We start from the raw sequence: 17,131 nt of genomic DNA, 5'->3' as shown, positions 1-17,131 counted from the left end.
CTATACTTCCTGACTTTTACTGAACTTTTCTTAAAGGCTGGATCCGCACCATATCTGAAAGTACCAGGAGGGCACTTGCTCTGCAGCTGGCTTCAGGTGACTGGGACTAGCATTCTTACAGATGCATACCTGACTGAGAAAAGCTACTTCTCTTAACTGAAAATGTATGAGAATTCATTTTTTAAAAGGATTATTTTATCCAGTCTTGGTTATATGCTAATATTATATGCAGACTTTTCCAAAAGAACAGTCTGAATAAAATTTCCACCTACCATTAAATGCTCAGATTTCATTCACCTTGTTTTTATCATCATTTACAATTTCACAGTTCCCTGGATACCCATCTGTCTAAACTGTAGACATTAGACATTTAGACTTTCTAATTTCTAATAGAAAAACCCAAAAAAACTTTCAAGCAGTGAAGCTCTCAAATTCAAAAGAAAAACTATCCTTAAAAATATCTCATAGAAATACATGATACTACCCAAACATTTGAAAATTTTTAACTCTGAAATAATACATAACTCATGTCTTCATCTCATCAACATATCAAGGAGTCACTTCCTCCTGACATGGCAAGTGAACGAATTCCAGAAGAACAATCTTGCCAAAACTTTTATTAAAATTTATGTTAATAACCATTAGAAATAAATACAATGTTGCAAAAAATTAATTTATCAAATCTATAAATAATGCATAAGTCATAGATTTAAGAAATTTGTTCAGAAATAGATCTTGATTGCACTCTATATGCAAATTGGACCCATTTGTAATATAAATCTGTGGTGTACTCAAATGAAGGGTAAGATGAAGTCTGCCAAAGTCAATTAAACTGTGAAATATTATTCAAAAGCTGTGATGAGCAGTTAGTTAGTTATCCCTGCTGATCCATCAGCCATTCCCCAACAGCCACTATTTCAGTTGTCAAATTGATACAAGCATATCCTAAAAAAACTTTAATTATTGAACTGAGTAGTATTGGCCCACTGCAATAAACATGTGAATTAATCAGAACAAATGTAAACTTACAGAGTAGAAAACAAAGATAAAGCACCTTTGATTCCCTCACTGATATTCTCTCTACAGACATGCAATGCAAAGAGCTCAATGTTCTCAGAACTCTTCAATGTAGGAGAAAACTTCTGGAGGCTGGTAGGCTGCAAACACCCATCAGCATGGAGGTTAGCTTCAATTCCTTCTGCATTCATCAGTGACTGACTGCTCCTCACAGGATTTTGGTGACCAGACTGCATGCAAGACTTACGAGAAGGCAACGATTTCACACAGAATATTAGACTGCTGTTTATCCACCTCAAAAACTTTCCCATATCAGGTTCCATATCCTACAGATGCTTTACTGGAAAATGTTTGCTGGTGAGTATTAGATGCTTTCAGCCTTTCTCCACAAAATTTCAGCTGATGTAAAAAAGCTTACTATTTGGCATTGGGAATGGTAGTATTTAGATGAAAACCTCAGTTCACTGATTTTTTCAAGTCTGATACTCTAAAGTCAAAGGCAATCTTTCCATTGACCCAGAAAATGAGAACTAAATTACTTAAAAATGCCTAAAAGACATAAAGTACATTTGTAAACTATTAATAGCTGTCCCATCAAAGGGATGTGTTGGCAAAATTTCTAGAAATGCAGTATCCCTAATGAAGGACAGCTTTGAAATAATGTTTCACAAATTTAATTTTTTAACTTACAATGCTGTCTAACTCAAATTAAAAAGAAATGCTACCCAAACACAGTTGCACTCTTCCCACCTTGTATGAGTGGAATATATCCAGTAGCAAGCAAACTAGATAAATCACAGTAAAAATATCAGTACTGTGGGTAAACATTACCAGAAGGTAAGCACTGGCACCACTGGTATATCAGTCTTACAGTTTTAAGAGCAACTTCTTAAGTTCATGTACAGATTATTTACATTAACCTGTATTACTTACATTATCTGTATCCTGTCACTTACTGTAATACAAAATACTGAAAGAAAAATTTTGAATTTGCATTTAAATATATAAATTACAATGGCTGCTTAAAATAAACCCGGATCTATCTGGAAAAAAAAAAATAACAAAAAAAAAATCACTACTGCCAAAGCAATGGGATACCAAAACTCAGGTGATTAGAAAGCCCATGAGAAGTAAAAAACAAAGGTGCTTCTATTAATCGTAGGTGAAATTCAGCATAAAAATTTATTTAGAGCCCTGATGTTCTTAATCAAAACCTACCTTATTAGGAAAACCTGCTCCATGGAGGCCATCCTGATTTGGACAGAATTTACAAACAGTGCCAATTTTTACAGACATCAACTAGAAAATGCTACCAAGACCTCCAACATATCAGCCTGTGGGGCTTTTTCTCATTAGGAACAGTTTGTTAAAAAACAAAAAACCAAAACCAATGAAAATAAACATGTATACAAGAATATGCTCTACAACAATTTATCACATTATAAAGCACCACTGTGAAAGCACCACCATCATTTACAAAAGCAGGTAAAAACAGACTAAGGAACATTAACACAGATGATGTTCTGTTGCATCAGACATCATATTTCATGTCTTGTGACTATTCAGACAAACAGAAAACTTGAACAGATGGTCATTCTTCAGTGCTTTATAACAGTTCAACAAAACGCAGAGATGATATCTAAACTGCTGTTTTATTTTGGGCTTCTGGAGGTTGTAAGTGTCAACATATAGGCACACTTCTAAATTTCAGTGTACTCCTCTGAGAGTGCAAGATGCAGTAAGCCATTTTTCAACTGGGAGGAGTTGACTAGTACCTGTCATCCTCCGGAGATGCATGCTGGATATGAATCCTGGGACTAGTAGGTCGTCTCCTCTCTAGGGAGGGGGACCATCTACCCCTGTTTGCCCGTTCAATAAAACAGGAAAAAAATACGATATTCAGTTTGTGATAAAATTAAATATATGGGATTAGGGACTGGAAAAATACCCCAAAAAGTAATGAAAGTGTGTAATTTAATTGTTTTTTCTAACAGCTTTCTAATACCCAAGTATACTTTACTTAAGGCTGCTTAATGCAGAAACATCACATCTGAAATGAAGGTGTGCCCAAAGATGCAGAATTTAGACAAATATAAATCTTCTACACAGTGTACCATGAAGTTTTCAAATATTTTCAATTGCTGGACTACCTAAAAGCCTATCATTTGTGTAGGAAGCTGCAATTTCAAATTATAAAAGACTTGCAAAGACCATAGAATGGTCATTATACTGGTATCTTGCTAATCCCATCTCTCCAAGCTCTTTGCATGGAAAAATGTAACCTCAGTAAAAATGTAGGGCTATTAATTGTAATAAAAATTTTAGGGCGTAAAGTCACCCTTTCTGGAATGCAGTGAAAGAGTGTAGGTAAATTATTTAACTAAAACTAAGCTACACACATTTGTGTACAAGTACTGGTGTAATTTTTTATCATTTGAAAATAAATACTGAAAGCACGTGCAGCCAGCTTCCTCTTCTGTTCATTTCTCTTTATCCCTGCAGTACACATCAGTACACCATGTTATGCAATTAAATTTAACAAAAGGGACCTGAACTGAGAATGAAAACTGCTGTATAACATGATTTTTTTCTTGAAAAAGCTCATTCAATTTAGAATTATATATACTATATTATAGACGGATGTTGCTTATTTTATTGGGATGTCGTGTTTGTAATGCAGCAAGTGTATGTATAACAATTTACAATACCAAAATAAACTGATTTATTGACAAATAGCAAAATGTTTACATAAACTCAGCACAAGTATCTAATACTTCCCTTTCTGAGGCATTCTTCCAGTCCATGTAAAAAGGAAAAGGGTTTGATTTATGGAACATGCAAATAACAAAGGTTTCCGGGACATGAGCATTATTTGAACAGTTAGGTAAGTCTTTCAGAAGTTTTAAGAGCAAATAGGTTGTTAGTAGTTAGTTTATTTTTCTCTCCAAAGCAATAGTTAAAGAAAATGTTAACGCATCAGTGCACTCAGTCAAAGCCCTTAATATGCTGATATCCACTACAGATATTAAAGAGCATTTGATAGAATTAACTAGGTAATTCAGTATGAATTTTCAGAACATGCTCCCTTTCATTGAATGTTGAATGACTGTGAGCCACAGTACAACACCAGCACATAACTACCTATTTCTTTATGTGGTTGGAAAGAACCAGAAAGACAGTATGTCACAGACCTAATTCAAACAGTTATTTCATTGTACATTATTTTAAATGGAAATGGGGATATTCAACATAACTGTTAAAGGCATGCAATATAAAAATCAACACAAAATCAGGAAAAGCTTTAATTGGATCTACTTCCCTGTTATCTGTTTATGATTACGTAACAGGTAACTGTTGAGCTTTGTCTCTTGTTCAGATAGTAGGGACCAACTGATAGCAAACATCCTGTTTTGATTCCAACTGCAGTGAAGCACCTCAAAACAAATCGAACACAGCTGTGGGGCTGTATTTTGCCAGTATGCTGACCCTTGTACATGACCTAATCCCCGGGCTGTGCTCCTCAGTTTTATTTGCTCAGATCCCCACTAAATGAAGTCTCAGGCCAAAAGCATATGAGAAGTACCAATCAGTGCAACTGTTCTTGTGCTAACTGCTAATACATACAACAACTGCTTGCAACATCAGAAATTTAGAAGGTAAATAATAGCCACAGTACATATTTTTAAGTGACTATCACTGGCTGAATCTTAAATCAGTCTGGGAAAGGCACTATTATGATGAGAAACCATTGCTAAATCAGTTCAGAGTCTGCCCTTAAACCTCATGCCTAGGTGTTTTCCTGACTGGAGACTGGGTGCTGAAAATAAATTTCTCCATTCTAAAGAAATAGCACCCAATTTACAAGGAAAAAAGCAGAAATTTTGAGACGCAGTGGAAAGGATAATAATGAAAAAACCCAAAGCCTAAGGAAGTAGTAGCAGGAAAAATGCTTTCAATGCCTGTAGAGGACATATTATAAACTTAAAGATGCCTTGCAGGTCATCAAAAGAACTTCAACCACACAATCATTTTGGAAAAAAACCAAATGAACAAAACAGCTTGGAATAAAGAGACAGTAGATGGTGGGAAGAGAAAAAAAAAAAAAGGCAGGAATGGTGCAACTGCATAGAGGTACTAGTAGGGGTGGGATATTTTTGAATGTCCTACAGTATACTGTGCAAAACAGAAGTATATGAAGGATTAAACTCTGTACAAAAACAGTCTATTTAACAAAAAACTTTGTCGGGTCTGTGTCAAGGCAAGATCAGTTTGCCAGTCAAGTTACATGGACATTACTTGGTCAAATGATGGAACTCATAGGAGGAGAAAAGGAATTCTGTCCTCATTGTTGCTGTTTTGGTTCTGCTATAGTGAAACCATCAAGACTTTCATATCACAAATTCATATATACAGCTGAAAGTATTTTCCTGCTGGTATAAGCAAGTCAATAGAGTGACTTTTACTGGTAAAGCAGTGTTTTAAAAACCAGTAACTACTCTGACCATTCCAAATGACATGAATGACTTTGTATAAAGTTCAAGGATCAAAACTGTTTCCAGCAAATCAGTGACAGAGAGAAATAGGGCTCTACTGTCCATCTGCTATAACAATACCGTTTTGTTAAAAAGTGGTTCATTTTAGCTCTTGTTCTCAAATATAATCTAATTTTACCCTTTGAGTCAAAAGATTAGAGGGAATAAGTAGAAATAATTTTCCATGGGTAGGTATATTCCTAATTTTGTTAAAGAAAATATACAAAGCCATATTTAGAAGTCTGTATTTAGAGGCATAAAAGTCTAGACTTTAAAATAAAATCTACAATGCTGTCATTCAGGGAGGGGAGAAGGAAGAAGAAACAACATGAAAACAACTAATAATGTCTTCAACATAAATGTCTCAAATATAATGGTAAAGTGCTGGAGATTGGACTTCACAAAACCTTAAGAGTGTTTCTATTTGATGGATCAATTCTACACCTGACAACTGTCTCATCTCCTCTAAGTCTCCAGTAATGAAGACAACCTTTTTCCATATTGTCTATTATGGTGTTTCATTATAATTACTTTCAAAAGAGATTTCCTACTGCTTAAGGTGAACTTTTCTTACCATATCTTAAATCATTTGTTCTCATCTTGTCCAGCACAGAATCAAAATGCTTTCTATAGACCCTGAACTTAATTCTGTGTTCTTCAGACTAAAGACTTCTCTAGCATTACATGCAACTGATGACTAACCTCATGTTCAAGCGTAAGCAGATTCCGCATTCAACAGTGGAGAACTAAATAGTCTAAAATTCACTTCCCCAAAACAAAAAGATTAATTTGGTGGGGTTTATGTATTAAATATACCATCTTCCTCCAAAACTTGTGCTGAATAGGAAAAATCTTCTATGTCAGAAGAAAGGAAGAAAAATCCTCCGCCAAAGCCACATGTATCTTATTATTTTCAATGAAACTATCAAGAAAAAATTGAATATGAATTTCCTAAACAAGAGCTTTTCTGCTCTATGGAGGATCCTATTTAGGACTTCTAAAATCTAAGAAAAACTTTGATTCTGATGGGCAGTCTTTCTGGATCAGACACACTGATCATTTGGCAAAACCACATTTTTAGTAGCAACAGAGGCCATTAATACTGACTAAACACTTTCCTTTATGAGGAGCTCATGAAAAATGCTGCAGATTCCTGCCCAGCAGACAGAGATTGCCGGATGTGAATTCTAAAGACTTAATAGAACTAGTTAACATCAGGACAGATTTATTTTTTAGTGTAAGATTTTAACTAGATAGTTTACAATTACCAGTTACTGTTTGATTGAATATTCAACTTGATGGGTGGCATCTTGAAATAGGTACAGAACACTCTGCTCACATTTATATGCAATTACATTAAGTAACTGCTTGTAGATGAAGGCAGCTGTATACATGTACACACTCAATAATACCACATTACAATATTTTTAAAAAATATCTAGAAAAATATTTGTATTTTATTCTGAGTGGCTTTATGTCAGCTGAATTTTTTTTTTTAATAATCATGTTCATATTATCTGTAACATCTTGAGCTCAATCTTAAAAAGGAACAAACTACTGTAGATCCATCAAGGACACCTCAGCAGAACATTAGTCACTTCTCTGCAACAAGAGCATAACTTAAGAAGAGCACAGTCCAAACCAAGGAGCAGCAGGAAGTGGGGAGAAAGGAAAGGCAAATTATAAATAAAAAACTCAGGAGAAGCCCTATTTCAAAGAGGAAAGTGCATTCTTAGTGCCTTTCTTCACATGTCCTGTCCCCCAATAAAGAAAATAATGCAAATGTCAACAACCACCACACTGTATTGACTGAAAAAAGCACTATTAACTTCCACACTAGTTAAATATGTATTGCACAGACAAAATCATAATTCCATCCTGCTCCCACTCAAAGGGAGCCTATTATTGCCCTTAGTGAACCTAAAATCTCACTCTAAAGTGGTATCATTCTTAGCCAAAAACATGGGTAGTGATGAAAAGTTCTCTTGTGGAATCACCCTTATCAAATACACCAATAGCATTTGATTCTTCTAAAATTTTGAATCAAGCTATTGTAATAGTAAAAATACAGAAAGCATCCATAAAATGCCTGCACAATGTATGGGACACAATAATATTTCATTTAACTTGTAAACATGTCTTCTTAAGACTTATGTGAACCTTAATGTAGTATCAGAGGAAAAAAAACTTAATGCAATGATCTGCCTTGTAATTGCAAAAGCAGATGCAGCACATTAAAGAAAGCAATGATGTTTGGCTGTTTTGTAAAACATATATCAGTACTGGTACAGTTCTGGTTTGAAATGTGAGAGTTTTGTTGTACTTTCTAATTTATGCCAACGCTTTATTAGCAGTCCACAGAACAAGCAAGAAACAGATGTAATGCTTTTTAGCAAATGATGATGAAGATTCACAACCAAGTGATAGTTTCAAAATACTTAACACTGCAATGCAATTATCAGCATACTGAGGACTTTTGTAAACAATGAACATCAGCTTGAACTAAAACAAAGGAAGTAGCTAGAAGCAGTTATAAACTCCAACACACAATTTACATGACATACATGAATATAGGAGCAAAAATGTCTACAAATACCAAAGCAGACAAGAATGTACAAGAATGTAGAACACTCATATGAGGAAAAACAAAACTTATAAAGATCACCAGCACAGATGACAAGAAATTCATAAGTTTTTATTTTATACCTTTCTCGTTCTGGTGAATGCAAACTAGTATCTGGTCTCAAGCAGTTGGTACTAGCACTCCTAGCCCTGTCAAGGGAGGGCTGCAGTTCACTAGTGCCAGTGCATTGCATCCAATGGTAGAAGAGAAAGAAAAAGAAAACAAAGAAAGGAATACAATGTTAGATATTAACTCATAAAATAATGCTCTCTTTACAGAAAATGTAGAATCACAATGATTTAATTAAGGAAAACATAAAAGAGTTGACTGGATGATAGTGTCAAGATTTGTTTAGAAAATAAAAGCAAACAAAAGACTGCTAGAAATTTTCTGCAAATATTGTTGAAGTGTTTAAAACTGAATGAGACAGAAGAGCATCCACTTGTAAGAAAAGTGGAATGAGAAATACCAAACAATAAAGTTATATCCTTATTAACAGCAGTAAATCTTAAGCCAACATAAAAGAATGTGATACACTATATGTCATGTGAAATCCCTTTACAGTGAAGCTCATTTATTCTGCAAATCCATATTAGTTATGAAACAAGCGGGGGGATTAATCCTCAGTGTCTTACCTAACCAGTAGATCATCTCCAAATTTCGATATTCGTGAATTAAGGCAATCATGAAGGAGTGAAATATCCTGTCTAATCACAGATTTGGTCTTAGCACATGCAGGAAGAGTTGAGCTTTGTAAATTAAAATTATTTAAACAAAATTAAAATAAATTTAACATGCAACAGAAATCTCATACATAAACAAAAGAATGTAATAAAGAAAAACATGCAACATATAATTTTAACAGTGAAGACAACAACTAATACAAAGTAGTTTGGTTTGGGTTTTTTTGTAATACAGGTGTTATTTTAAACAATTAGATGAAGTTATTTTAGGATTTTATCCCTTATCTCTCAGTTACAAAAATGGATGAAACATTTTGTTGGGTTTTTTTCTTTAACAAGGGAAGTCTATTTAATTTTTTAAAAAGAAGCTAACTACTTAAAGGGGACTCTAAACACTCCTTACCTGTATAGGTTCCAGTGAGTACCATTTGCTAGTAAAGGCATCTTGGGTGGTAATGTTTTATAGTGCCTAACCGAACTTCTTGAATGTGGTGGGTCAGAAAAGAACACAGAACAAAACAAAAACATGCCAGAAATAAAAAGACAGATAAAGGCAAGGCAAGAATGACCAGAACATAAAACAAATGCATAATGTTCTATTACATCGTATAGCTGTAGGTTTCTCAGTATGTCTGACAGCTATCTGGGGGACAAATTTTGTATTTACACTTTTCTTTATAAAGTGCATGAACTTATGGCAATACTAGTACAGCTCAGATGTTTTCTTGAAATGGAAGTAATACATATTCCATTTATAGACACTTTTAATTAAAATATACAGACTGTTTTGAAGGATTAAGTTGATATTAAATTTGCTCTTTATTTCTCTTAGGGATGCCTTACTTAGACCTGCAGAAATTTTAACCTCTTCAGTAGCTAAGCATGAAAATCTTGCTAAAACAGGGATATACAGTATCACAAATTTTATTACAGATGTGTTAGCAACTGGCTTTTTGGAATGTGGAAGTCTTTTGAAATTGGCATATCGGCTTCAAAACTTAACAGTAATTAAATGTTACTAATAATAAGCTAATTAAAAATCTTAGGAGAGGTATTACATCAGCTAGCACAGCAGCACTAAGGTGTTACTTGACAGCTGTCTAATATCATCATAGATTTTAGAGAAGGAAATGTTTATTTTATCAGCCAGCTTTACCCAATGAACAAGGGAGAAATTTAAAGGCAGACAGTGGCTGCTGAATGGGAATTATGGCCATTATATGGTTAGGGGTTAATAATAATGTTCTAACAATTTTCCACATACCCTACTAGGACACAGCTATGGAACTATTAGGAGAAGAACCAGCAGGCTTGAGGATTTTGCAGCATCAAGAACAGTTTGTCCTGATAGGACATTCTGATTCCTGTTAAGCCTTGCACCTAAACACAGCAGGATCAACATTACAAACCTGACTGTGTCACAGACAGATGACTCAACTCTCTGCCTGGAAATATTAGTGTTTGTAAAACCTTGAGGGATTTAACAGAGGAGCTCTGATCCTTCTTGTACGGGTTTAGTGGTCACCACTGGTGACTTCTCTATCAGAGGTCACTGTAACATTTCAAAGGAGGAATAAAGGAATGGTTGTCAGCAGGCCAATCCTGGCACATGAGCAGGTATTACCAATCAAAGTAATCTAAGATATGGAATGTGACAACCCATGGTCTATAGCACTGGTACACACCTTTCCACCGTTTCTGCTATTAGTCAATAGTTGCATACAGAGGGACAGGATGGATAGCTAGGACTAGTATTCCAAACTGGTGCATTAAACTCACCATATATCTTAACTTTGTAGCTTGGACTACATAATTACTTTCATTTAATATGAAACTATTAACATTTCTTTCCCATTTTAAGCTGAAGCTGTCTCAACAACTAATTAAAACATTGTTCAGCAAGCTGTCTAAAAAACAAGGATAAAGCCTTATAAAGTTTCTAACACAAATAAATGTTGGGCCACTAGAAATAAGAAAGGAAAAAAGTGGTAAATAACAATTTTTTGTTGAAACTGTTTTTGAAACTCTTCTGTCAAGAATGGATATTGCCAGTTTTGGGGTATTATTTGGAATTAGGGTGTATAAGCCTCAGAGTTAAATTTAGAAGAATCTGTCTATTGTCATCTATTGCTTTTACATCACCTTCAATAAATTATTTTAAGTACCATCCTGTTTTATAGTATACCATTACTATTACTTTTAAAGGGTGAATTTTTTGGGTTTTTTTAATCATAAAAATACAATAAATGGAATAAAGAAAAAGGCAAGAAAGGGCTGTACGCTCTGAATTCAGTGTAGCTCTGACCTAACTCTATTGCTGTCCATGCACAACTTTTTGCTGTGACCAGACTGGTTTAGCAGATTGTAAAACCATTGGAAAGCTAATGGCTGGGCAAAGTGCTCCAAAAGTTTACAATACAGTATTTACTTCATTAATTGAGACTTTAAGCAACAACACTGAAAAATTAAAATGACAATTATAATCTTTAAGTGGAGAAAGCACAGGGCTGGGGGCAGGAAGAGGGTAAAGCTACAGAAGATGCAGAAGAAAGGACACACCAAGGAGGCAGGAAATATTGCTATTATCTGACAATAAAAAGACATTAAATAACAAAAAGTTAAATAAATTATTAAACCCTAAAACCTAAAATCTTGAGGAAAAAGATTTTTAGTTGAAATATGAGAATGAAAATATTCCTAGTGATAATAAAAACTTAATTTAACAGCTTCACTGATGCAGATTTTTTTGAAGGCTTACATGTTTATTTTGTTTATTTATTTTAGTTTTATACTATTGTGCTTTATAATAGAACCCTATCACAGCATTTAAAATACTGTTTCAAAGTTGATGATGAAAATTAAAGCAAGCCAAGGCATTTAAAAAAATGAACAGTACTTTGTAAGAGAAAATCCTACATTAAGTAAATGAATAATGGCACTAGACAGCATGGCTTAACATTTGATGCTTTTAAACATACAGCACTGACACAAAGCTCTTATCAACACCCAGATCCGGAAGGGACAAATGGGTAAGTGCCTGGTTGAAGTAGCTGAATGGTTAACTACTTTAACTTCAACCTACATTTTTACCTATTGTAAGTGAAACATATTCTACACAATCAGTCACGGGTTTTTAACAAGGTTAACAGACATGGTGAAAACAAAGGTGGGGGAGCAGACTTTGATTTTTTAGATAAAGATATTTCAGTCCCATTTAGTTTCACAACACTGGAAAATGGTAAGACAGGGAGCTCCTAGCTTTGGAACAAGAGATTAATGAAGACTAAAGATAGGCCAAAACTACAAAGCTTACATGTGGATCCAATTTATTGAACAATTTTTAGATGCAAAAGCAAGTAATACAAAACCCCTCAAATCTGGGCCTTCCAGGAAGCCCTTGTAAATAAGTATTTATTCCTCTGCATGTGACTAAATAAGCATGAGATTAGGTGTCACAGCCAGCAAAGATTGTTTAATTGTGCATGGCTGTTATATAAACAAAAAAAATGCAAATAAAAGAAAACATAAAATCAACTAAAAAACCAAAGTTTGAAATTTTAACAACGCTGTCATGCATTGTGACTGTCGTGACTAGACAGAAAATCTACCACAAAATACAACTGCAAAACCAAAGACTCTTCAACTCCTTTAATCCTTACTACTGAGGTTCACAAACATACATACACATCTCAGTCTGAATTAAAACAAGCAAAAAAAGACGATGACATCTGGATCACAATGTACTTGGAAGTTCTTTATTTACTGGGACTAAATACCACCACGGAAAAAAACATTGGGCACACAAAGTATGGACAACTAACCAGATGTGTTCATGATTCCGACATTCCTGTATTTACCTGATGGTATGTAGGCACTCTGCACTTCTTCCTCGCTTTGCTCTGGGCAGCATAAGAAGCTCACTGCACAGACAGGATGGGTGGTGAGTGAAACAGATATAGTTATGAAGCATTAGATGACATGGGTTATGCCAATGATAAGCAAATGAAAACATAAAAAGAAACAAGAAGCATCCACCCAGATACATAGTCTGATAAGACTGCACGTCTCAAAAAATATGAGTCAAAAAATGCAGGTAATAACTACATTTTCAACAAATTCTTTTTAGTGTGGCACCTCCTTCTATGATATTTTTCTTTAAAATTCAGAATTACTTTTTCAGAGCTCTTCATGATGAAACAAATACATAAAATGGCTACAGTTTTCTAATAACTTCCTGTCTCGTGAACCAATTAAAGGAGAGTTGCTTTAGGAAAAAAAAGAAAGATGTCTGTTCTTTTTTTTTTTTGTGCTCGGTTTTGTAGCTTCCTAAGCTGCAAAATAATACATGTAAAAGCAGGAAAGGTTTGATAACAATTTAGTGCAGATTGGTTTATGGGAAGAATAACCAGTCATCCTTTAGGGAAAATCAAATATATATGTTCCCTTGAAATATTTTGTTTGGCCAAACATAAATTGTGTCTCATAGCTCTTGATGGTATTTTGTAATACAATCCTACAGAAACAAACAAAAAAAAAGCCAATCAGCCACCAGACTTTTTGTTTCTTATTCTTTCAAATTGAGGAAAATCAGCCATCTATTCTAATTTTCTCATACTGTAGCCAAACACATACTACAGCCAGCAAGATGGTAAAATTAATGCATATTTATGCTTTTGGTAAATATGGCTATGATATGAAATATCCCTTGAATTAATCCTGTAGTTTTATGCACTTCAACACAGTCAGAAAGACCAAGCTCCAAAACTCCTATCATTGTAAATATGAAATTAAAGGTAAGCTTCATGGAAACATGCTAATTTTAAAAGAAGCAGGGAATCCCATGAAGTACTATGGCAAAAAAAAAAGAGAGAGAAAATATTACAAAACAGATAAAGCAGCAGTTGTTCAATGTGTTTCACACTTCATGCCATTATAAAATGATCCATTTCATTGATACACTATAGGCATTATTTATCTAAAATTCTAAACTGGGCAGCTTGAAATAATGGCTTGTGAGTCATGTAAGATTTATTTACATCTCAAGCCACTAGCTTGATTTTGATGCAACAATATGTACTAAAGTTGAATTGAATTTTTAAATTTTCTTTCTAAGCCAAATTTCTATTCATAAACTCAGAGAACTGACAGAACTTATGTGCAGGTTTCCAGATTACAAACAACTATGGATTTTAAGAAAAAAGTTACTATTTTCTTTAGAGTTGCAAAGTAGATGCAAAGTCCACATTAAATCATAGGGTACTTTGTTAATATTTACCTTTGCTAAGCCAAAGGCTATCTATTGTAATTTGCAAAGCAAACACTAATAAAAAAGTCATCCTGAAAAGTGATATAAAATAACAAATCCACCATGAAATCTTCAAGTTAAAAAAAAAAAAAAAGAAAAGAATCCACCAAGTAGACTACCAATATTGGGAGAATATGCAGTTCTCTGATATATTAAGTCTGGTTTGGGAGACATTTAAAATAGAGATTATTATTCTCCAACAAGTTTTTTCTATTCTCACAATTAACAGATTTAACTTATGAATTAAAGAAACACAAAAAAAAAAGTGCCATGCTCTTGAAAATTAGACAATGATTTCTTAATAAAAAGCTTTTCCTAACAGTTTATATATATTCATATATGTGTGTATATATGTATATAAATATATATAAAACTGTTGAAGTGGACAAATAAGTTCCATTGGAAATTTATTGCAACAGATGCTTCTGTAAGAGAGTGGTAGTAATCATTTTTACAAAGACCTATATTACTACTTAATATTGATTTTGGACCAGTAACAGATCATTGAGAAAATCATTGAAACTAATCAGCAGCTGTAATTTCTGCCATGTAATTATGGGGTAATTTCTCAACTTTCAAGCCAAGTTTATCTTAGATATCAATGTGAATGTACTTGTTTAGATGAAGGGTTCAGTAAATGCACTACGCATAATATCTACACTACTCTTGATACTAATACATAATATTTAACAAAGTTGGGTTTTTTTAAATTCTTGGATGTGACAGAGGATCTTTCTCAAGAAAACCTGGTTTGGATGCTATTCTTTTGTACTGAAAGCCAGCAAAACCTGCCAGAATTAAACAGCCTTCACAACTGATGAAATCTGGGGGAAAAGGTTAAAAGGAAAATGGGAAAAAGGAGACCACTGGAGACAAGATTTTTATTCAAGGACAGTAAGTACATGGACCCATCTTTAAATCCTGCAAATAAGCCACATATATCCTTCATGTCTGATCTTTAAACTTCTGAAAAAGGTTTTGTGAACACTGAAAAGAACTGAAGACTGTCTCACTTCTCTGAACAAACCCAGCAGCCCATTGCTCATCCCCAAGAAAGACTCAGTGTAAACCCTGCTCCTCTCCAACTATAATCCATGAATGTATCACCAGTTGTGTCTTGGTCTGAGGCTTTACTAAAAGAGAAATTTCTAGGTAGTTAACAGTCTATATTTATACTGACAAAATCTACTTTTTAAAGCCTTTTTCTCTTCAAATCTGATGAACAAGAAACCTATTCAATAAATATCTTCAGGAGTCTTTTGAATCTATCACTGCCCAAGATAAATAATAACAGCTAACATCTGCAGAACAGAAAACAAGTGGACATTACTTGAATTAGCCTAATTATAAATCTGACTACTATATTTAAAAACAATTTTAATTCACCTCCAAAAGAAAATTCAGTACAAAAATCCAACTTAGTCAATTCTGTACACACTTTCTGCCTATAAATTTGAATTTTTAAATGTACCAGATAACTCACTAATTCCCATAGCTACGTTACCATACTGCAAAAATAAAACAGGCAAGATCATATACAGAACTGAACTAGCTTAACTGCAAGAGCCATCTGTTATTCAATCTTTATGTTGCTTCAAAACTGGCCAAAGACTTCCAGAGATTTTTATGATTTAATGTTTACATGTTTTCACATCACTATGATATGTATGTTCTGTATCAAATTTACTGGATTATAAGAAAAGATTTTGTCATACTTAGTTCTAAAAGCAGTTACTTACTGTCAAGAAAAAAAAATCAAAGACATTACTATGACAATTGATCTTATCTTAATGGTAAAAGTTTGCTATTATAGTCTAGCTAAATGATTTTTTTAATGTAAACAACAAGCCATAAAGATTGATAATCTATGTGACTGTCATCATTATTTTTCACAAATACTGAGCTGAAATACCTTTCTAACCTTTTTTTTTCAGCTATACACTTAACAGAATTTCTCATTCCTTCCATTTTATCAGAATATCATTCCTAGATACCTGAAAACAGTGCCTACTAGGAGAGACCAAGTGATCTTTGAGTGTAGCCACTCCATGTACTCCAGGGAGAGATGTGTATGCGTCACACATCTAAGACTGGAAATTTTTGCAAACTGCAACTAGTACTGCAAGTCTCTTTGCTATGCCTGAGTAATGTAGCAAGTTCACCAGTATGTTACATAAGATGGTGGGAGACTGCACCCATAGATGTCCAAAATCTATAAGCATATGAATGCACACCATCATACATCTGACTTCCAGCTAGGAGGAATCCATGTCTGGTATTTTGCTGGCTAGCACAACTGGTGAATTCTGGTACATTACAAAAATACCTCGGGCATACATGAAGATACATGGCTTTCTAGCCTAAATCTCTGGGCTTTACATATGAAAAAGCAGCAGAATATCTAGGACAGTCAACCCAGTACACAGTTTTACCAAAAATAAAAGGTATAAATAATTTAACAGTGGCACTAGATCTATCAGTTAGGATGAATTCTCTGCCTTCCCCATAGCTATCAGTAACATTTCTACTGAAAACTTGAAAATTAGGCAAACTGACAAAGACATTTCTAAACTTTTTTCCAAGTTCAGGCTGACAATGTACCTTTCTTGATCAGACAAATACTGACTATCCATCTCTCTGGATCTGTAATCAATGGGAGTTCTGGAGGCATCATGGTGTCTAGTTGGAGAACGTGATCTTCTCATTTGATGAATTTCATCTAAACTCCTAAAAAGCAGAAATATGTCTGATAATCTTGTTTTCTCATGAACACCAATGGATCACAGTACAAGTTGGTTGAAGGAAGTTTTTAATCATAAATTATTAATACATCATTTCTAAAAGAATGCCATTAAAATTATGCAATTTTTACGTGCCACTATTAACCTACAAATATACTTAATATACATACAAGATTAAACCACTGACTCAAAAAAAATTTCCAAACCTATGTATTAGTTATGGTATGCAG

At 34.0% G+C, this 17,131-nt stretch overlaps 1 protein-coding gene across 27 annotated transcripts in view; it reads right to left on the bottom strand.

Annotated features, from left to right (window-relative positions):
* Positions 1 to 17,131, bottom strand: part of RIMS1 (regulating synaptic membrane exocytosis 1) — a 319,206-nt gene that overhangs the window by 95,467 nt on the left and 206,608 nt on the right. For 9 of the 27 annotated variants that reach the window (XM_048299534.1, XM_048299546.1, XM_048299540.1 and 6 more), the window contains exons 19-21: positions 16,762 to 16,887; positions 12,713 to 12,775; positions 8,256 to 8,345 (exon numbers count right to left, since the gene is read on the bottom strand). In XM_048299534.1, the coding sequence (XP_048155491.1) occupies positions 8,256 to 8,345; positions 12,713 to 12,775; positions 16,762 to 16,887 (279 nt within the window). Of the gene's footprint in view, positions 1 to 2,792; positions 2,877 to 8,255; positions 8,346 to 8,807; positions 8,922 to 9,258; positions 9,337 to 12,712; positions 12,776 to 16,761; positions 16,888 to 17,131 lie in introns of all 27 variants that reach the window. The other 18 variants (XM_048299528.1, XM_048299529.1, XM_048299531.1 and 15 more) reach the window with 4 other exon arrangements.

Source organism: Corvus hawaiiensis, chromosome 3 (genome assembly GCF_020740725.1).
Source record: "Corvus hawaiiensis isolate bCorHaw1 chromosome 3, bCorHaw1.pri.cur, whole genome shotgun sequence".
Lineage (NCBI taxonomy): Eukaryota > Metazoa > Chordata > Aves > Passeriformes > Corvidae > Corvus > Corvus hawaiiensis.
Note: the sequence above shows the minus strand (reverse complement) of the source record. Positions and strands in the feature narration are given on the sequence as shown.